The following is a 23306-nucleotide window of genomic DNA, read 5'->3' on the forward strand; positions in this document are numbered from 1 at the left end:
ATTCAAAAAGAGGTTGCTGTTGCAAACCAGGAGCTAGTCGCTGAAGTAAGGAATATCTGCAACAACAACGCACAAGGCCCTCGATTTACAAGGGCAGCAAAAGATTTGGAGGCTTGTGGGATTCAAGGTGGCAAAGTTGCTTCGCGTCTCTAGCCTCAGAAAAACAAAGCAACCCAACCCAATGGCTGCTGGGAGCTTCCAGCCATGAACATACAAATACAAACTTTCAGAACTTTGAATTTATTATCTTTGCAAACAGCAATACGACTGTACATTAATGATTCTGTGGAGGAGCGGTGTAACTTAGAGGTAACCTTCCACATACCGACTGGGGTAATGCAAAACCTGCCTGAGTCACCGGTTGAATTAGAAACTCCACTTGACGGGACTCGCCTATTGGAGCACTGTGAAGTACTAAATCCACCACACGGTAAAGGTTCGCATTTGTTCGGCCAACATGAATCATCTCAGGATCTGCGGCCTTTTGGTTTTTGTTGTAGTTTAGTTCTCGACAGTATACCTTGAAACAACTTGCTGTGTTTGGAGGGTAGGCCCACTGCAATGTAGCGCTGAGGTGCAGCTGGTCTGTTGCTTCGGGGGCCTTTCTCCATGAAATATTGAAGACGGTAAGTTTTTCAACTGGTTTCTGTTCCACACTCAGTTTCGCTGTATCCAGAATCTTAAAGAAAGCACATCATTCATTTACCCACTCGGGAATTACTGAATACTTCGTACAACTACAAAATAGGCATTTTTATTATTATAAACAGCTGCTAGTAGGGTATGAATCACCCTTAATCTATTTTTTTTTCTGCCCTTCTCCATTTACGATTTAAACTTTTATAAATCACTGGTCAGGTCCTAGCTGGAGTCGTGTGTACCATTTTGGGCATCACAATTTAAGAAGGATGTTAAGGCCTTGGAGAGGGCTGCAGAGGAATGAGAGACTTCGGTTATGTGGGGAGGTTTCAGAAGCCAGAATTGGTCTCCTTGAGGCAGATAAGGTTAAGAGACCAAATAGAGGTATTCAAAATGACGAGGGGTGTTGACAGAGCAAGTTGAGAGAAACAATTTCCTCTGGAAATGGGTCAGTAACCAGAGGTCACAGACTTAAAATAATTGGCAAAAGAACTAGAGTGAAAATGAGTGAAGGATGTGCCTACTGTTTATTTCTGGTTCTTCTTTTTTAAATTTCAGGTTGATAGTACATATGGTTTTCATTTCACCACCGCCCTCGACAAGCAGTGTATTTTTTTTTGAGAAGGATGCAATTGTTTGCGCAATTTTAAAAGTTAAATGCACATTTTGAAACCAGTGCACTGATTTTGCAAACTGCATGAGAGTTGTGCAGACAGAGCAGAACAAGTTGGAAATAAATGATTTGCTGGGAGCTGATTCCCACAGAAACCTGTTTAAATGGAGTTAAATTGCCTGGTTGTCATATGATGATGTAATCAAATGATCCGCTCCATATACCTTCCCAAAAGTGTCACATTTGATCAATAGAATGTTTAACATTTTCAATCTTCCTCAGCGTTTGCAAAGTACCTTCCTTCCCTCAAGCGCTGCAAGAATCAGACAGTATGAAATTACACTCTGACGCATATGCCTAGTTGTACTGCACGGACAAAAACAAATGAGGACTTAAATCAGACCACTGACATGACCATAATTTGAAACCTTTTGATTTTGTAGATGGTCTATATAAACAGTCATGAGGAAATGGAACTGTTATTCTATCATATTTATGCGGTGCACTTTAATTGACAATAGCTGCAAAGATCAAACACCCATAGCTGCTGTGTAAACGGGATCTGCAAAGTCAAATGATTCCCGTTTATAAGTATCCTTGCGGCAAACTGAACATCGTACAGCGCCACGAAATCTATATTCAAAGGCATAATCGCTGCAATTGTTCACGAGCATTTGATTGTGATTTTCTGGAATTTCTTTTAACCTCCAGCAAAAGTCCGGAGTTTACCTTGATTTCTCCAATTCGGCACTGAAACTGTACATCCTGCTCATCCTTTAGGAGGCGAGTAATGCAGACAGAGATATCCTGAAGAATGCAATCTGTCAGCTCTAAGAGATAGAAGCTGAAAAATACAATAAATTGTTACTAACTGCAGCAAAGGATAGCTTCTACTGGTTTGCAAAGTTATAAGAGCAAAGCGATCAAACAAAAATTAGTGCAGTTAACCAATCTCAGCAAAGACAAGGTTGGCTGTGGGGAGGGACACTCTCTCAACTTGTGAACTCAAACTGGAAGACAAGAGGATCGGGCGCAGCTGCAACACACTCTTCACAAATAAAGTACAGCTACTCGGGTACAATGCCTGAAATGACAGAGCTAAGAAAAAGCACTTGTGTTTATATAGTAAGTGTCAGCAGTAGCTCAGTGGTAGCACTTCCACCTCCGAATGACATAACCATGGGTTCAAACCCCGAGACTTGGATACATTATCTCAACTGAGCATCTAGGGCAGAACTAAGAGAGTGCTGCACTGTCAGAGCTATACTCATAGACGTTCACAGCACAGAAGGAGGCCATTCGGCCCATCGTGTCTGTGCCGGTCAACAAAGATCTGACGACACTAATCCCATTTTCCAGCGCTTGGCCCATAGCCCTGGAGGCTATGGCAACGCAAGTGAATATCTAAATACTTCATAAATGTTACGAGAGTTTCTGACTCAACCACCATTTCAGGCAGTGAGTTCCGGACTCCCACCGCCCTCTGGTGAGTGAAAAAATTTATCCTCAACTCTCCTCTTAGCCTTCTACCTCTTACCTTAAATCTATGCCCCCTGGTTATTGACCCCTCTACTAATGGAAAAAGTGCCTTCCTATCCACCCTATCTATTTCCCTCATAATCTTATACACCTCTATCAGATCCCCTCTCAACCTTCGCTGCTCCAAGGAAAACAACCCCAGCATATCCAATCTTTCCTCATAGCTCAGACCCTCCAGCCCAGGCAGCATCCTGGCAAATCTCCTCTCCACCCTCTCCAGTGCAATCACATCCTTCCTATAATGCGGTGACCAGAGCTGCAGGCAGTACTCCAGTTGTGGCCTGACCAGCGTTTTATACAGTTCCAGCATAACCTCCCTGCTGTTGTAATCTATGCCTTGGCTAATAAAGGCAAGTATCCCATTTGCCTTTTTAACCACCTTATCGACCAGCCCTGCTACCTTCAGGGATCTGTGCTATGCACACCAAGGTCCCTCTGATCTTCAGTACTTTCCAGGGTCCTGCCATTCATAGTGTAATCCCTTGCCTTGTTAGCCCTCCCCAAGTGCCTTACCTCACACTTTTCCGGGTTGAATTCCGTTTGCCACTGCTCTGCCCACCTGACCAAACCATTAATATCCTCCTGCAGTTTACGGCTAGCACTCTCACTATTTACTACCCTACTAATTTTCGTGTCATCCGCAAACTTCTTGATCATACCCCATACATTTAAGTCCAAATCATTTATGTACACCACAAACAGCAAGGGCCCCAGCACCGAGCCCTGCGGAACCCCACTGGAAACAGACTTCCAGTCACAGAAACATCCCCCTACCATCACCCTCTGCTTCCTGCCTCTCAGCCAATTTTGGATCCAAGCTTTGTCTTGGGTCCCATGGGCTCTTACTTTCTTGACCAGTCTGCCATGAGGGACCTTATCAAAAGCCTTGCTAAGGTCCATGTAGAACACAGCAAATGTATTACCATCATCAACCCTTGGTCATGTCCTCAAAAAATTCGATCAAATTTGTCAAAAAAGACCTTCCCTTAACAAATTCATTGTAACTATCCCTGATTAATCTACGTCTCTCCAAGTGCAGGTATATTCTGTCCCTCAGAATTCTTTCGAGTAACTTCCCCACCACCGAGGTTAGACTGACTGGCCTGTAATTTCCTGGTCTATCTGTTCCTCCCTTTTTTAAAATGGGACAACGTTAGAAGTCCTCAGTCCTCTGGCACCTCACCTGTGGCCAGAGCAGATTTGAAAATTACTGCCAGGACCCCTGATATCTCTTCCCTTGTCTCCTTCATCCTGGCCTGCAGATTTATCCATGTTTAAGGCCTCTAAACACACTAGTACATCCTCTCTCTCATTGTTAATTTCCTCTAATATTTCACAGTCCTCCACCCTGATGCTTATTGAGGACTGTACCCACGTCTTCCGGGTCCACACACAGATTACCGCTACAGTAAGTAATTGGCCCTACTCTTTCCCTAGTTATTCTCTTGTTCTTTACATATTTAAAAAAAGCTCCTTTGAATTTTCCTTTATTCTACTCACCAATGCTTTCTCATGCACTCTCTTACCTTTCCTAATTTCCTTTTTAAGATCCCCCCTGCACTTTTTATACTCCTCTAGGGATTCTGCCGTATTGAGCCCTCGGTTTCTGCCATAAGCTTCAAAACCTAACCTATATGTCCCTTGACATCCAGGGTTTCCCAGGCTTGGTCCCTCCCTTTGTCTTTACGTGAACATATTTGCTTGTACTCTCGCTATTACCTCCTTGAATGCCTCCCACTGCTCTGACACACTTTTATCTGCAAGTAGCTGCTCCCAGTCCACTTGGGCCAAATCGCATCTCATCTTAGTAAAATTAGCCTTTTCCCAGTTTAGAACTTTTATTCCCAGACCAACTTTATCTTTTTCCATAACTATCCTAAATCTAACTGAGCTATGGGGAAAAGCTTTCCCCCCGTTGTTTGGGGGGGGGGGGGGGGGGGGGGGGCGGAGTGCGGGAGTGGGCGAGCCAATCAGGGGCGTGCCGCCATTTTACATGGTGGGCCAATTAAGGCCTGCCCAGTGTGATGTCCGCCAGGAAGCGCTATGCGCTCCTTGTGCGGGTGGGGGGGGGGGGATTCCCTCAGCCGGGAGTGCGCTCTTTCGCGCATGCGCACAAAGGAGCGCACAGATCTCCCTGAGGCTAAGTGCTGCATCAGGGAGATCGGCTCGGAATTAAAATTTTTAATAGGAATTATAAAAAAATTTCCCTGACGTCTCCTCATGTGACCACTGTCACATGAGTTGGGACATGTCCATAACTTATATTGAAAGGTTTGATAAAAATTTAGAAACCCTCATGAAACCTCATCCCACCCGTGGATGAGGTTTCATGCTTTTTCTGAAGCCCGCCAGGGCTCCCGGCCTGCCCGCCAACCTTAAGGTTGGATGGAAAGGTCCGTTAACTAGTTTTTCAAAGGCCTCACTAGGCCGTTGACAGGTTGACGGGCGCACAGCTGACTCAGCTGCACCCTCGCCGACCTGAAAATGGAAATGACGTGGGGTGATGTCGGGAGTTCACCTGCTCGCCGGCCGGAAGATCCTGCCCATGATCACTATCTTCAAAATGCTGCCCTACTGATACACCTTCCACCTCCCCTGGCTCATTTCTGAATATTAGGTCCGGGACGTACTGGCTAAAGAAGTTCTCTTGGATGCATCTTAAGAATTTTGCTCCCTCCCTACCTTGCACACTAAAACTATCCCAGTTAATATTTGAGTAGTTAAAAACCCTCACTATTACTGCCTTATTATTCTTACTCTTCTCTGAAATTTGATTACATATTTGATCCTCTCTCTCCCTGACTGTTTGGGAGCCTACAGCGTGTTTGCCCCTTTTGTAATTTTTACTTCTACCCATATGGCCTCATTTGATGATCCTTCCAAGATATCATCCCTCCTCACTGCTATCATTGATTCCTTGATCAATATTGCAACCCTCCCTCCTCTTCTATCCCCCTCTCTCTTGTCTTCCCTAAAACCAGGAACGTTGAGCTGCCAATCCTGCCCTTCCTTCAGCCAAGTCTCAGAGACAGCTATATCATATTCCCATGTGCCTATCTGTGTCCTCAGTACATCTGTCTTATTCCTCAGGCTCCTTGCATTAAAATATATTCCATTTAGCCTTACTAAACTCATTTCTTTCTAATCTAGCCTATGTTCCCTCTGCCTTCCAGAGTCACTTGCTTGTGTTTTAACTTCTAATTCCATCTCAGCCTCTCTTCCCTCTGAACTACTTTTCAGGATCCCACCCCTCTGCCAATTTAGTGTAAATCCGCCCCCAACAGCATTAGCAAACCACCCCGCGAGGATGTTGGTCCTGTTCCTGTTCAGATGTAACCCGTCCAACTTGTACAGGTCCCACCTCCCCTAGAAACGGTCCCAATACCCCAGAATCCTGCACCATCTCTCCAGCCACGCATCATCTGCTCTAACCTTCTGTTCCTATACTCACTACTGCGTGGCACTGAGAGTAATCTGGAGATTACTACCTTTGAAGTCCTGCTTTTCAATTTCCTACCTAACTCCCTAAAATTTGCTTGCAGGATCTCATTTCTCTTTCTTCCTATGTCACTGGTCCCAACATGGACCACGAACTCTTGCTGTTCAACCCCCCACCCCCCCACTTCAGAATGCCCTGCAGCAGTTCCGTAATATCCTTGATCCTGGCACCTGGGAGGCAACATATCATCCTGGAGTCACATCTACGTACTGCAGAAGCACTTGTCTGCTCCCCTCATTAATGAATCCCCTGCCACTATTGCCCTTCCACACTTCTTCCTCCCGCCCCCCGAGCAGCTGGACCAGCCACAGTGCCATGGCCTTGGCTCTGATTGGCCTCCACAGAGGAACCGAACCTCTCTCACCGTTTTCCAAGGCCGAAAAACAGTTTGTGAGCGAGATGCACTGGGGAGATTCCCGCACCACCTGCCTGGTCTCCTTCTCCTGTTTGCACTTCCTTAAGCTGTGGGGTGACCACGTCCTGAAACGTGCTATCCATGAACATCTCAGCCTCATGAATGCACCGTAGTGCCCCCAGCTGCCACTCAAGCTCCAAGATTCGGAGCTCAAGTTGCTCCAGTCGGAGGCTCCTCCTGTACACATGGTCATCCAGATCACCAGGAGGGTCTAGGATTTCCCACATAGCGCAGGATGTGCAAATCATGGGACTGAGCTGCACAGATATATCTTAACTAAGCAGAATGTGGACCCTTGCTTCTGTTTTATCCTTACTCCTACTTGAGGCTTGCAGTTCTAACCTCTCTCCCGAAGTCTCGCTGTTTTAAACTCTCTCTCCCCGATGTCTCGCTGTTTTAAACTCTCTCCCGATGTCTCGCTGTTTTAAACTCTCTCCCGATGTCTCGCTGTTTTAACCTCTCTCTCCCGATGTCTTGCTGTTTTAAACTCTCTCCCGATGTCTCGCTGTTTTAACCTCTCTCCCGATGTCTCGCTGTTTTAAACTCTCTCCCGATGTCTCGCTGTTTTAAACTCTCTCCCGATGTCTCGCTGTTTTAAACTCTCTCTCCCGATGTCTCGCTGTTTTAAACTCTCTCTCTCCCGATGTCTCGCTGTTTTAAACTCTCTCTCCCGATGTCTCGCTGTTTTAACCTCTCTCTCTCCCGATGTCTCGCTGTTTTAAACTCTCTCTCCCGATGTCTCGCTATTTTAACCTCTCTCTCTCCCGATGTCTCGCTGTTTTAAACTCTCTCTCCCGATGTCTCGCTGTTTTAAACTCTCTCTCCCGATGTCTCGCTGTTTTAACCTCTCTCTCCCGACGTCTCGCTGTTTTAGCCTCTCTCTCCCGACGTCTCGCTGTTTTAACCTCTCTCTCCCGACGTCTCGCTGTTTTAAACTCTCTCTCCCGACGTCTCGCTGTTTTAAACTGTCTCTCCCGACGTCTCGCTGTTTTAAACTCTCTCTCCCGATGTCTCGCTGTTTTAAACTCTCTCTCCCGACGTCTCGCTGTTTTAACTTCTCTCTCCCGATGTCTCGCTGTTTTAACCTCTCTCTCCCGATGTCTCGCTGTTTTAACCTCTCTCTCCCGATGTCTCGCTGTTTTAACCTCTCTCTCCCGATGTCTCGCTGTTTTAACCTCTCTCTCCCGATGTCTCGGTTTTAACCTCTCTCTCCCGATGTCTCGCTGTTTTAAACTCTCTCTCCCGATGTCTCGCTGTTTTAACCTCTCTCTCCCGATGTCTCGCTGTTTTAAACTCTCTCTCCCGATGGCTCACTTTTCTAACCTCTCTCTCCCGATGTCTCGCTGTTTTAAACTCTCTCTCCCGATGTCTCGCTGTTTTAACCTCTCTCTCCCGATGTCTCGCTGTTTTAACCTCTCTCTCCCGATGTCTCGCTGTTTTAACCTCTCTTTCCCGATGTCTCGCTGTTTTAACCTCTCTCTCCCGATGTCTCGCTGTTTTAACCTCTCTCTCCCGATGTCTCGCTGTTTTAACCTCTCTCTCCCGATGTCTCGCTGTTTTAACCTCTCTCTCCCGATGTCTCGCTGTTTTAACCTCTCTCTCCCGATGTCTCGCTGTTTTAACCTCTCTCTCCCGATGTCTCGCTGTTCTAACCTCTCTCTCCTGATGTCTCGCTGTTTTAAACTCTCTCTCCTGATGTCTCACTTTTCTAACCTCTCTCTCCTGATGTCTCGCTGTTTTAACCTCTCTCTCCCGATGTCTCGCTGTTTTAACCTCTCTCTCCCGATGTCTCACTGTTTTAACCTCTTTCTCCTGATGTCTCGCTGTTTGGGTCAAGATGTTAACCCGAGGTTCTGCCCCCGCTCTTGGATAGCAGTAAAAGATCATACGACACTATTTTGAAGAGCAAGGGAGTTATTTCAGTGTGCTGGACAAAATGTATCCCTCAACCAACATCACTAAAAATGGTTCAGTTTGTCATTTATCTCATTGTTGTTTGTGGAATCTCGTGTGCAAATTACTGCTGTGTTCCCTACTCTTCAAAAAGCAATTAACTGTGAAATACATTAGGACATCCCAAGGTTGTGAAAGGTACTGAAACTGCAATTATGGCTTATCTACAAGTAGTTATCCTTGGTGCATGCTATTTTTAACCCAGGACTACAATAGAGTCTGAAGACATGATGGCTGAATAGCTGTTTGTTCTGTATGGTGTGGTCACAGAGTATCCTCTAAGTACCTAAAGTGGGAATTAACGTCCAGTTGATTTTAATTGTAATTATGTTGACATTTGTTCAAGAAAAGAACAATAAGGCATATATGACTAGCAGCTATTAAGAAGGTGTAAAACATACCCAATAAGCTCCATAGCACTATGATAAACTCCGTAGCACCAACATAAGTTCATCCAAAGTCTACTGAAACAATGCTACCAGCTATGTCTAATCTTCAGTGACTTCGATTGTGTACTGTATTTCCGCAACCTTTAAGGTCTTATTACTGAAGTTTCACTGGCGTCAAAAGAGAGCAAATAAACACCGAAAGAGGTTTTAATAAGCTACAAGATCAGAAGGTTTAACCAACTCCACACCATGAGCTTCGGGGAAAATGCTTCCAGGCTGATCCAGCTTTATCTCACAAATGCTAATATAGTTCGACTCCAAGATCGGCCAACAAAAGCAATCTAGGGAAACATTTCAATCTTATGATGCGTGGAATAATCCAGATTATTTATTAAAAAAGGATCTTTGTAAAGTTGTCTTTATGCTGAACTTCCAGTCCTGGCTCTCCAGACTGCATGGGTTAAATCCCAGGATCATTTTCAATGATTGCAAAAATAAAATGGCCCAAATGCAGTCAGAAACTTCCGGACATAATAATGAACAAACTTGCATTTATATAGCACCTTTCATATCCAAGACATCCCAAAGCACTTCGCAGCTAATCAACTACTTTAAAAATGCAGTCGCTGTTGGTTTGGACGAAAGCACTGAAGTCAATTTGCAAACAGCAAGATCCCACAAAAGCAATGAGATAAATTCTCATGGGTTTGGTAACAAGGCGGTTTTGTTACTGGACCAGAAATCCAAAAGACTGGACTAGTAATAGGGACATTGAATTCCAAACCCACCATGGAAGTTTGTGAATTTAAATTCAGTTAATTTAATGAAAATCTGGAATTAAATGGTGACTGCGAAGCAATCAGGTTGTCATAAATATCGATCAGATTCACAAACCTGCCCTCCTTACCCAGCCTTGGCCTAAAGGTGACTCCAAACCCTCTCTAACATGATTGACTCTTAATTGCCCTCTGAAACGGGCCAGCAAGCCACTATTAAACCACTATAAAGAGCAATAAATAATACCAGACAGACAGCCCAACATCTAGCCAGGCATGGAGTTGGACACTACATCCAGCCTTATCAACTCTAGAAAGATTTCCTGCATCGAGGGACTTGTGTAAAAACTGGGAGAGCTGTCCCATACACCAGTCCAGCAAAATCCTGACATAGACATATTCGTAAAATCACACCTTTCAGTCAACGTCAGACTCCTTCATCACAATCCCTGGATATGTCCTCTCTTAACAGATGGCAGCACAGTGATATAGTCAGGCAGGAATGACCCTGGGAGTCCGCAATACTGACTCCGGACCCCAATAAATGATCATGGACAAGGAAACCTCTTGCTGATTACCAGCTACCGCCATCCCTTAGCTGATGAATCAGTGCTCTTTCATGTTGAACGCCACTTGGCAGAAGCACTGAAGGTCCAGAATGTACTCTAGTTGGGGAACCTCAATATCCATCACCAAGAGTGACCAGGTGGCAGCACAATTGATCAAGCTGACCAAGTGCTGGTGATGAAAACAAAGACAAGGGAAAAACCTATTTGACTACATCCTCACCTTAATCCATCTGTCCATGACAGTGACCATCTGTCCCGTCTTCACAATGAGGACACCCTCCACTGTGTTGTGTGACATTACAACCGTGCTAAATGGGGTAGATTCAGAACAGACCTAGCAGCTAAAAACTGGGCATCCATGAGGCACAGCGGACCATCAGCAGCAGCAGAATTGTATTCCACCACAATCTGTAACCTCACTGCCAAGTATATTCCTCACTCTACTATCACCATCAAGGCAGAGAACCAACTCTGGCTAAATGAGTACAAGAGAGCATGCCAGAGGGCACACCTAAAAACAAGGTGCTAGCCTGTGCCACAACACAGGACTACCTGCATGCTAAACAGCACAATTAGCATACTATAGACAGAGCTAAACTATCCTAAAACCAACAGATTAGTCAAAGATATGCAGTCCTGCCGCATCCAGTCATTAATGGTGGTGGATAGTTTAACTAACAGGAGGAGATAGTTCCATGAACATGTTGTTGAACGAAGGGCAGCATGATTGCAAAAGACAAAACCACTCGCAACTATCCTCAGACAGAAGTGCCGAGTGCATGATCCATCTCAGCCTCCTCCAGAGGTCCCCAGTATCACAGATGCCAGTCTTCAGCTAGTTCATTTCACTCCCTGTGATGTCAAGAAAGCTGAGTACTGTGGATACTGCAAAGGCTATGGGCCAAGACAACATCCCGGCAATACTACTGACGGCTGCTGCTCCAGAACTGGCCAGGCACCTAGCCAATCTGATCCAGTAAAGCTACTGCTCCAGAACTAGCACGCAGGCACCAAACTGCTTCATTATCTGAAGAATTGTAAATGAAACGGAACACTGTGCGATCATCATAAAACACCCCTACCTCTGACCACTAGCCTCTATCCGACAATGTGGAAAATTGCCCCTGCGTGTCTATCCAAAAAAAAACAGGTCAAATTCAACGTGGTTAATTATCGCCTCTTCGGTCTACCCTCAATCAGCATCAAAGGAGTGGAAGGTGTCATTGACAGAACTATCAAGTGGCACTTACTCGCCAGTGACCTGCTCAATGATGCTCAGTTTGAGTTCCAAGAATACTTGGCTCCAGATCTCATTACAACCTTGGTCCAAAGATGACGCGAGGCGAGAGCGACTGTCTTTGACATCAAGGCAGCATTTCATCGAGTGTCATCAAGGAGCTCTAGCAAAACTAAAAGTCAATGGGAATCAAGGGATAATTCTCCACTGGCTGGTGTCATACCCTGCACCAAGGAAGATGATTGGGGTTGTTTGAGGCCTGGACATCTCTGTCTGAGTTCCTTGGGGCAGTTTCCCAGGACCAACCATCTTCAGCTGCTTCACCAATGTCTTTCCCTCTATCATTAGTTCAGAGGTGGGGATGTTTTCTGATGATTGCACAGTGTTCAGTTCCATTAACAATTCTTCAGATAATGAAGCAGTTTGGTTCCCGCAAGAATTAAGACCTGGACAATATCCAGTCTTGGGCTGACAAATGGCAAGTTACATTCGTGCCACACAAGTGCCAGGAAATGACCATTTCCAACAGGAGATAATCTAACCATCTCCCTTTGACATTCAATGGCATTACTATTGCTGAATTCCCCACCAGCAACATCCTGGGGGTTACCACTGACCAGAAGCTGAACTGAACCAGCTACTGTGCCTACAAGAGAGGGTCAGAGGCTAGGAATCCTGCGATGAGTAACTCACCTCCTGACTCCCCAAAGCCTGTTCACCATCTACCAGGCACAAGTCAAGAGTGCGATGGAATACTCTCCACTTACCTGGATGAGTGCAGCGCCAAAAACACTCAAGAATCTTGGCATCATCCAGAACAGAGCAGTCCGCTTGATCTATACCCTGTCCAGCATCTGAACCTTTCACTCCCTCTACCACTGGTGCAACGTGGCTGCAGTGTTTACAATGAACCAAATTTACTGTTTATCACATAGGAGTCTTACCAATTCAGAACCAATTGTGTGATTCCATTGATTTTTCTGTGTACATAAAACCAGTTTCCTTGATACAAAGAAAATCAACTGCACCAGAACTCAAACAGTTTCTGGAATATCTGAAGCACAGCTCCACCCAAATAATCAAGCTTTGACAACTTTGCATCGGGATAACTGATGCTAAAACTTCTTTTCACATACACCATTACTCTTCGGTCAATCTGGATTAATGTTTCACCCCAAGGGTGATGCATACAATATATAATGTAATGAATAAATTTCAGGGGAAGTCACAGGTTATGGTCATTACAATTGGACATTACTATGCTCCCTCTCAATCCACAAATACATTGCTGGCACTTAGACTCACCAAGCTGTCCATCCCTCAGTGCTCCATGGATCACAGTTCTGAATAAACTTTTGAACAAGGGCATTATCCTCTGGAAGTGGTAGTGGTTTTAGTACTGTATGAATGCAGAACATGAAAAACAATTGATGGAGCACGCATTGGACAAACCACTGACTGATAAGACTGTTTAAAGAATAATTTGAAGTAAGTCTGGTCAACCGACTACCATGGACAATCGTCTTACGCCACAATATAGGGTCGCATTATAACAGTGACAGGACAAGCTACCATGCCTAAACTGTTGTGGAATAGATGGCAGAAGGTGCAGGAATACTCAAGCATATTTATGAAACACAAGCAATCTGACATTTAAACGACACAGAATCACAGAATCATAGAATGGCTACAGTCAGCCATTTCATCCGTCATGTTCCTGTTGGCTGTCTGACTGTCAGGACTTTAAACTGTAGACTGGCACAAATTTGCTCTACAGCAATATCAAACATGTACTATAGTTGTAGTGTTTAACCTTATTGCTGTAACAAGATCCAATTTACTCTAAAATCTGGTATCCATTTTGGACACAAAATGACCTGAACCTTTTAGTTCTGAATCACACTGACTTACCAAAGTCCAACCCTCAGTAGATTTCAATATTTTTAATTTCAGAAACCTTCCAGCCATCTACCCAATATAAGCTTAGCCATGTTAGATCTCAATTACTGTCAAGCAACCTCTCTGGCACTGAAAAAAATACTTTTACAAATGTAGAGTCTCATTCCTTCAAATTTTAATTATTGTTGGATATTTTAAAAAGGTGTTTTTGTCCTGCTTACACAGATCCCCTCTACAGAATGCCATGCTGTTTTGGCTTTCTACCACAAATTACAGTAAAAAGGCCTGCAGAACGTCTGTGGACAATTGGGCATGTAACATATGGCGAGTGGTGCTCATTCATCCCTGACTCCAAAATCTGTGCCAGTACCCTTTTTATTGGACATCTAATACCCAACCTCAATCAACATCCATCAGAATTTTTTTAAATAAGAAGTATTTAGTAATCGATCAGAAAACTTGTCATTTGGGAATTGGACCTTGTCAAGCTGCTGAAGCTAATGGGAATAAGACAAAGTGGAGTCACCATAGCCAAGAAACTGTGTGCTGGATCAAGCCTTCTGTACAGGGGATGAATACAATCACTAAATAGGATCTTTAGGCTTAAATCAAATGTGTGTTTATCCAGATTGCTGCACATTTAAATTATAAAACATTAGAACTGCCAATTGTGTGGCAACAAAAAAACTGGCCAACTAGTTTGTATGTTTTGGAGCCATCTCTGTAGAGTAAACAGAACAACTCACCATACTGCATATTATATCATGATTATATCTATGGTCTCCACAATATACTAATGAAGCTTAGCCTGATATTTCAAATAGGCCAAATACAGCAGATGTTAATTGGTGATGAATTAAGAAATGATACTGAGGTTCTATAGTAGGAAACACATTTTACTGAATTCTGTTTTCTTTCCTCCGATCAAGGATAAATAAATCAATTTAGATGTTGAAAAATAGAGCCAAATGAGCAGCACTGGCAGTAGCTACAGAGCATTCTGTGTTCAACCGATGGAGGGGTCAGGGAAAAAAAACACATGCACATTGGTGCTGAATTTCCATGCAATGAACTCTGAAACTAGTTTCAATTATGTATATCTATATATATATATATATATATACAAAAGCTGCAGATTTCCAGAAATGAATCCATTGCTAGCATTTAGTACATTTTTTACAGTATAGTGTTTTACACTCAGAGCCATTCCCATTTGACTTACCATCAACCATAGAAGCCTTCGCCGAATTGCACTGTGAGAGTGGACAAGTTGTCAGCTCTGGACTCACAGCAACTTTGGCACCATCTTCTAACTTATAAACAAAGGCAACAAAAACTTTGGGAGGACTCTGGACCTTCAAACTAAATAACCTGTGGAGATAAAATTGTCTAAATGTAACACATGATAATTAGAAAGGGTATTTAAACAAAGATGGTGATAGAGATGGGAAGCAGTATCACAAAGACAATTCTTCAAAATATGATTTTTTTTTAAACCTTGTGGGCATTACTCTATTAAAATGGATCTTAGTTTGATAATTCAGAGAATGCATTAATCAAACTTTCTAATATTATTTCAGGAATTTCTAGCAACCATCTTTTGCACTTATTTAGAATGACGGGGAAAAAAGTGCCTTATGATAAATTAAAGTATTTGCTACAGGGGCTGCTGTCATGGTTTACACATTTCAATCCATATCAGTGTATCCATCAGTAATACCGTACCATTTAACCCAATTAACATCTGCTTGCTTTCAGCATTAAAACAAGCACGTGAATTCTAGGGTAGTGTTACAAATTAACATCTCTGCAAGATGTTCTCAACAAGTTCAGCATCACCAGTTTCTCCTGAAAGCGGACTTCACATACCTTATGATCAGGAGCTTTCCTCCATTGCCCAATAACTTGTCATATGATAGCATGACCCAGAGCTAACGTTATCAAAAATGAAATTCACGTGAACGTTCGGGAACCAGATACTGTCCCTAATGTGGTTTCTCCTGCCTTCCAAAGGTGGATTGATGAACACTTCAGTGAAGCTATTGATAAACCAACAGGCTGATTTGTTTTTTTACAAATAATGTGAATGATCAGAGTAGCATATGGAATAAACTATAACTTATTTCCTAACATCACTTGTGACATAGGGAATGATGAAACATGTCACGCTATCTCTCTTAGCAAGCTAAACACACTTTTTGAACATTAAGCTTAATCCTGACCAATTTCAGAGAAGTTAAGGAGTGAGCCACACTCTGGTTACGTTCCTCTCTGGGTCTAACAGGGGGTCTTGTGGCCTGAATTTTCACTAAGACAGAGAGGATCCCCGGCTTATCCAAAATGGCGCCGGTGGCCCAATTCCAGAAGTCTCACCCCTGAATCCGGCACCCGCCATTTTTGTCAGGGGATAGGGTTCAAAACAGGGGCAGGTTGTACTTTGCACATCACTAGTGGGATGTCCAAAACATGACTTGTGCACTTTAAACCTATCAAGAGAAAGTCTAAAGTTGGCAAAGTTCTTTGAAGAAGTAGGGTACTCTTCTGGATAGGTCCAGGGACACCTTTGGGAGAGGTAAGGTTTCCCTTTGGGATTTCTAAAAGTAGAAGTAAGGGTTGCGGATTGGTGTGGGGCCAGCTGCCGGCTGTCTTCCCCTCTCCCATCCGGGCCAACCTGTAACCTGCTGCATGCAGGTGGGAAATTTTCTGCCTTCAATAATCGGCGAGTGCAGCAGAGTGCCGGTTTAGCACCACAGCTCGCTGGTTACATTTAATTGATGTCTGAACCTGAACATGGTTATCTATGTGAACACATAAATTAGGAGCATGAGTAGGCCACTTGGCCCTTCGAGCCTGCTCTGCCATTTGATAAGATCATGGCTGATCTGGTTGTGGTCTCAACACCACTTTCCTGACTGCTCCCCATAACCAACTCAGCCTTAAAAATATTCAATGATCCTGCCTCCACTTCTGTCTGGTGAAGAAAATTCCACAGACTAATGACACTCAAGAGACAAAAATTCTCCTCATCTCAGTCTTAAATGGGAGACCCTTTAGTTTTAAAAAGGTGCCCCCCTAGTTCTAGATTCCCTCATGAGAGGAAACATCCTCTCAGCATCTAACCTGTCAAGTACCCTCAGGATCACCTCTCATTCTTCTAAACTCTAACGGATACAGTCACAACCTGTCCAACCTTTCCTCATAAGATAACCCCTTCATCCCAGGAATCAGCCTAGTGAACCTTCATTGAATTGCCTCTAATGCAATTATATTCTTTCTTAAGTACTGTGGATGTGGTCTCACCAACATATAACTGTTGCAAAACTTCCCTACTTTTATTTTCCATTCCCCTTGCAATAAACGACAACATCCCATTTGCCTTCCTAATCACTTGCTGTACCTACATACTAACTTCTTGTGATTCATGTACCAGGATACCCAGATCCCTCTGTACCAGAGAGTTTTACAATCTCTCACGATCTAAATAATGTGCTGCTTTTCTATTCTTCCTGCCAAAGTGGACAAGTTCACAGTTTAAAAACAAAAAACTACTGCGGATGCTGGAAATCCAAAACAAAAACAGAATTACCTGGAAAAACTCAGCAGGTCTGGCAGCATCAGCGGAGAAGAAAAGAGTTGACGTTTCGAGTCCTCATGACCCTTCGCCGAAGGGTCATGAGGACTCAAAACGTCAACTCTTTTCTTCTCCGCCGATGCTGCCAGACCTGCTGAGTTTTTCCAGGTAATTCTGTTTAAGTTCACAGTTTCCCACATTATACTCCATCTGCCAAATTTTTGTGCCCATTCACTTAACCTATCATTATCCCTTTGCAGACTCCTTATTTCCTCTTCACAACTTATCCTCTCACTGATCGTTGTGTCATCAGCAAATTTAGCAACCATATCATCCAAATCATTGATGTACATTGTAAATGTTTGAGGCCCCAGCATTGATCCTTGTGGCACTCCACTAGTTACAGCTTGCCAACCCAAAAATGACCCATTTATCCCAACACTGTGCATCCTGTTAGCTAGCCAATCCTCTACCCATGCTAATATGTTACCTCCTACACTATGAGCTCTTATTTTGTGTAATAACCTTTGATGTGGCATCTTATCAAACACCTTTTGGAAATCCAAGTACACCACATCTACAGGTTCCCCTTTATCCACATTGTTTGGTACTTCCTGAAAGAACTTTAAGAAATTAGTCATACATGATTTCCCTTTCACAAAACCATGTTGACTCTGCTCGATTCCATTAAGATTTTCTAAGTGCCCTGCTATACCCTCCTTAATTATGAGTTCCAGCATGTTCCCAAGCACATGTTTGTTCAGTTTCCCAACAGCAGCTTTGAGTGGACAAGGCAAATGTATTCAGGGTGACCAACTCTCGCGGAGAAGATTAAAGGGCACTCTGGCATGGGGTGGGGCTGCCAGGGCTAAGAGATCCAGAATGGAGGGTTCTGACAGGGCTGCATTTGACCTGGGACACAGGTCAGTGTCCTCAGATACGGGACGATCCTATAAAATAAGGGATTAGTTGGTCACCCTGGATGTACTGGTGACTTCACACTATTGTTAAGCTGGATAAAAATGACTCCCATAAAATCTGTCTTGTCTCTGAATTTTTTTTTAAATTCCAATACAATTTTTCTTAAAAGATAAAAGTACACATATTTACAATTTGCGCAATCCTAATGTTTGCAGAATCACAAAATACTGACGTTCCTTCCTGTCCCATTAAACAGAGGAAAAGACTGAAGTTTAGCTTCAATTGAATCTCCAACACAGGTTCAGTTGTTGAGAACTCAAGCCATTCTTTTCACTGGAGGAAGGAGCTGCAGGAGCTCTCTAATCCCACTGCAACTCGATAGCACTTTCTTCAAGATGCTATAACCTCAGATGTCTTAACAGCTGAAGATGTTTAAGCATCCTCTCTAGATCACTGAGCTCGATCATTTAACTGAAATTCCAGGGAATTGGCATCCTTACAAATAGCACCACCGAGTCCATAACATTACTTTAAAAGATATGACTGGAATTTCTTTTTTTGTTTTGGTAAGTCAGATTGAAATATATCAGTAAAAGTAGTCTGTATTTAATAAAATGACCATGGAGGAGAAGTTAACACATAAAGGCAACTGTAATCATATAAAGGCCATCAAAACCTGCCTCTGACCATCAGTAACAGATTAGTCTTCCTTACTTGGAAGAAAAGGCTGTGGCCAATGTGTATCCAATTTGATGTTATTTCCTTGCAGATATGAAGTCTAAGAAACATCACTTCCTATGGAGTCTGAAGTGAGGGAGATTATATGTCCAATATGAATAAAGACACACAGCACTGCTTAGAGAAATACAATAATTGATGACGTTGACAAGAGCGAATCCAGCTCACAAAATATGACAAAATGGCGATCTCGTCTACTGAACATGGATTGATACACGGGCAATGGTTTTCTGAGTTACATGATTTGTTGACAAATCACAGCATGACAGCCAGTTTTAAAATTTCACAGCGATGGACATATATACAAATCGAAAATATAACGTGTACAATTTGGAATTGGTCAATATATAATGAAGCAAATCGAAGAGAATAACCTACCCTCAGTTACCACACCATTTTAATTGCTGAGCAGCTACAATCAAAATAGATGATACCTGTTCTTTCATGATATGTATTGTGGGACAGACCAGTCTTGCTCAGGCAAGTGGTTACCAGTTCAAAGTAATTTGGAGAAACTTGTTCTAACTGAAGCTTTCTCATACCCGACACAATAGGCTTCTACCACAGCAAGCCCTCATTCCTTATAAACTTAAACATGACCTTACGTACAAGCTATTCCAGGTTGGCAGGGTGAATACTGAACTCTTTTTACTATTAAGGTATGTGCTAGAAGAGGATCACAATGCACAATCTGGAACCCTCACAACTAAAGGGCAAATAATACAGTCACAGGCCCTGTAACTTTGGTTAAGAAACTACCAATCAAGATTACTAAAAAAATAAGACTAGCACAAACCAAGGAAAATAGCAAACACGTGTCAAAATGATTAACATCTGAAAACTTCCAGTTTTTAATAATAACCAAATTACTTTGGACTGCAGGCATCCATGAGGACAAATTTTGTGTGAGAACTGAACTTCCATTGAACCCTGAATCCAGTGGTACAGTGAGAAATGGGCAAGTAAATGAACAACATCAAGTCATACTCGTACCTGGTTTCAGGTAGCTGCTGGCGACAAAATTGTCAAAGCAAAATCAAAACCCCATCCAGGTGGCCCCTTGTCCTCCCAAAGGTCTGACTTCAGCCATTCCCTTATTTCCAAGACAAACCAGAGCTGAGAGTCTGGTAAATAAGATCCCATAATGAGACTGATAACACAGCTTCAAAACAACAACTTGTATTTATGTATTAATATTTATATATTTAATGTTAATAAAATGTTCCGAGGCATTATAAAACAAAGCATGGCACTGATCCACAGAATGAGATATTACAGCAGATGGTCCAAGCTTGGTAAAAGAGGTGGGTCTTAAGGGGCTTCTTAAAGGAGGAAAGCGAGGTAGAGAGGTGGAGAGATTTAGAGAGGGAATTCCAGAGCTTAGGCAGCTGAAGATACAGCCACCAATGGTGGTAGCGTTTAAAATCGGGGAGGTTCAAGAGGCAGGATTAAAGGAGCACAGATATCTCAGAGGGTTGCAAGGCTGGTGGAAATTACAGAGGGGCCTGGCCATGGACTGATTTGAAAACTAGAATGGGAATTTTAAAATTGAGGTTTTTTTAAAAAATTCATTTACAGGATGTGGTGTCGCTGGCTAGGCCAGCGTTTACTGCCCATCCTTAACTGCCCTTGAGAGGATGGTGGTGAGCTGCCTCCTTGAACCACTGTGGTCCATGTGGTATAGGTACACCCACAGTGCTGTTAGGGAGGGAGTTCCAGGATTTTGACCCAGCGACAGTGAAGCAACAGCGATATATTTCCAAGTCAGGTTGGTGAGTGGCTTGGAGGGTAACTTCCAGGTGGTGGTGTTCCCATGTATCTGCTGCCATTGCCCCTCTAGATGGTCGTGGTCATGGGTTTGGAAGGTGCTGCCTAAGGAGCCTTGGTGAGTTCCTGCAGTGCACCTTGTAGATGGTACACACTGCTGCCACTGTGTGTTGGTGGTGGAGGGAGTGAATGTTTATGGATGTGGTGCCAATCAAGCGGGCTGCTTTGTTCTGGATGGTGTGAAGCTGTGTTGTGGGAGTTGCACTCATTCAGGCAAGCAGAGAATATTCCATCACACTCCTGACTTGTGCCTTGTGGACAGGTTTTGGGGAGTCAGGAGGTGAGTTACTCGTCGCAGGATTCCTAGCCTCTGACCTGCTCTTGTAGCCACAGTATTTATATGGCTCGTCCAGTTCAGTTTCTGGTCAATGGTAATCCCCAGGATGTTGACAGTGAGGGATTCAGCGATGGTAATGCCACTGAACGTCAAGGGGTGATGGTTGGATTCTCTCTTGTTGGAGATGGTCATTGTCTGGCACTTGTGTGGCGCGAATGTTACTTGCCACTTGCCAGCCCAAACCTGGGTATTTCCCAGGTCTTGCTGCATTTGGACAAGGACTGCTTCAGTATCTGAGGAGCCTGGAGTGATACTGAACATTGTGCAATCATCAGCGAACATCCCCACTTCTGACCTTATGATGGAAGGAAGGTTATTGATGAAGCAGCTGAAGATGGTTGGGTGTTGTTGAACTTGGTGCCAGTGTGGATGGGTGAATAGGATTTGGCAGCAGAGATTAGGATGACTTCAACTTTAGAGCACGTAGAATGTGGGAGGCTGGTCAGGAATGTGTGAGAATAGCCAAGCCTGGAGGTAACAAAGGCATAGATGAGGAATTCAGCAGCAAAGGAACTGAGTCAGGGCAGTGATGGGCAATGTTAGGGAGGGAGAAATAGGAGGTCTTACTGAAGGAATGGATATGTGATTGAAAACTCATTGTGAGGTCAAATATGACGCCGAGGTTGTACAGAGCATGGTTCAGTCTCAGACAGTTGCCAGGGAGAGGGATGGAATCAGTAACTCCCAAAAAACAGTTTGACAATTTCGAGAGTGTGGAGAGGTCCAGAGAGGAGGTGTTGAGGTAGTACGGGTTGTGTACATGTGGAAACTGATGCTGTGTTTTGGATGGTGTTGCCATGAAGCAGCATGTAGATGAGAAATTGGAAATGTCTAAGGACAGATCTTTGGGTGACACCAAAGGTAATGGTGCAGGAATGGGAAGAGACGCTATTGGTGGCAATCCTCTGGCTATGGTTACATAGATAAGCATGGAACCAGGTGAGTGCAATCCCACCCAGCTGGACAATAATCGAGAGGTGTTGGAGGAGGATGATGTGATCATCTGTGTGAAAGGCTGCAGACAAGTCAGAAAGGACAAGGAGGGATAGCTTGCCTCTGCCACAGTCACATAGGATGTCATTTGGAACTTTGATAAAAGCCATTCTGGTGCTGTGGCAGGGGCAGAAACAAGGTAAAAGAGCAAATGAAATATTCTAAATAAGAGAAGATCATTCATATTGAATTTTCAATCACTTGGGTAGGCAGTAATTCTTCTCTCACACTCTTTCCCTATTTGTCAACAAATTTCCAAATCCATAGTGAACCTTCAAATATAATTAGACATCTAAGGCAGAAAATAACTCAAAGACACACTACTTACACAGCTTTAAGCTATAAATGATGCAGACCTGGTTCAGATAATGTGTGCGTTCATGTTGACAGGCTGCTCCCAAAAAGCAGTAATCATTTTAAGATAGGGATAATATTGGCAAAGTTGCAAATTGTTCCCCACCAAGGAAAATATACAGTTAGGTAGAAATTCTTACGGTGATAAACAGAGCTCCGATCTGTTAGAACCATAGAAAAGTCACAGCGCACAAAGAGGCCATTCAGCCCATCGTACCTGTGCCGGCTGGGAAAATTAGCTGCCCATTCTAATCCCACCTTCCAATAGAACCATAGAAAATTACTGTCATTAGTGTTATTGTCATTAAGTTCGGTGAAAATCCAATAATTTGCTTCGAGTTATGAGGAAGTGGGTATTTGCAGAAGGAATGCTCAAGGACAACTGGGTGCCTTTTACAAATGGAACTGAAAGGAGGTAATTTCACTCACTGGGTTTGGTTAAAAAAAACAGTTGTTGAGGCATTGGTGACAGAGAACCTAACAGCGCTGCAACTCCATGTGAATGGTGTCCAGCAACATTATGAAGCCCTGAAAACAATGAAATGACACTAGGGTAAGCCACATTGCACGGAGGGGTGTTTCTCAGAGTCTACCTGAGCTTAGAGTGTGGAATTGGGGAGGCGGGTGGTGTTAGAAAATGAAAAATACAATAAATATTGATGCACACACTAACCTCAAAGACACATTTGATCTGGCAGCAGAGATTAGCCCGTTAATCACTAAACAGCAGCCCCCATTCCAGGCAACTTCTGAACACCCACGGATCTTCACACAGCCATTGGCTGGATCCAGCTGCTGGTCTGCAAACAAAGGCTGAATTTCCTGTGCACTCAGGTTAAGCCAGCTTCCAATAGCCTCTACCTGCAGGAAGCAACATCACAGTGTTGTTCATTAACTGGAGCTAGATTCAAAAACACTGTAGACAATTGGCAGGAAATGTTAGGCAGGGTTCAGTAAATTGTGTAGATTTTAATTTCTATTGATGGTGCTCAAGAATATAAATATAATAAATTACCACCTTCTGCATTTTTAAGCTC

At 43.5% G+C, this 23306-nt stretch overlaps 1 protein-coding gene across 2 annotated transcripts in view; it reads right to left on the reverse strand.

Annotated features, from left to right (window-relative positions):
* Positions 1–227: 227 nt before the first annotated feature.
* The window catches only part of engase (endo-beta-N-acetylglucosaminidase), a 60667-nt gene continuing 37588 nt past the window's right edge, over positions 228–23306 (reverse strand). For both annotated transcript variants that reach the window (XM_078570956.1, XM_078570957.1), the window contains exons 10-14: positions 22943–23130; positions 14751–14899; positions 12935–13028; positions 1982–2096; positions 228–679 (exon numbers count right to left, since the gene is read on the reverse strand). In XM_078570956.1, coding sequence (XP_078427082.1) covers positions 275–679; positions 1982–2096; positions 12935–13028; positions 14751–14899; positions 22943–23130 — 951 coding nt within the window. In that variant the 3' untranslated portion in view covers positions 228–274. The remainder of the gene's footprint in view (positions 680–1981; positions 2097–12934; positions 13029–14750; positions 14900–22942; positions 23131–23306) is intronic.

This window comes from Cetorhinus maximus, chromosome 24 (assembly GCF_964194155.1).
Source record: "Cetorhinus maximus chromosome 24, sCetMax3.hap1.1, whole genome shotgun sequence".
In the NCBI taxonomy this organism is placed as follows: Eukaryota; Metazoa; Chordata; class Chondrichthyes; order Lamniformes; family Cetorhinidae; genus Cetorhinus; species Cetorhinus maximus.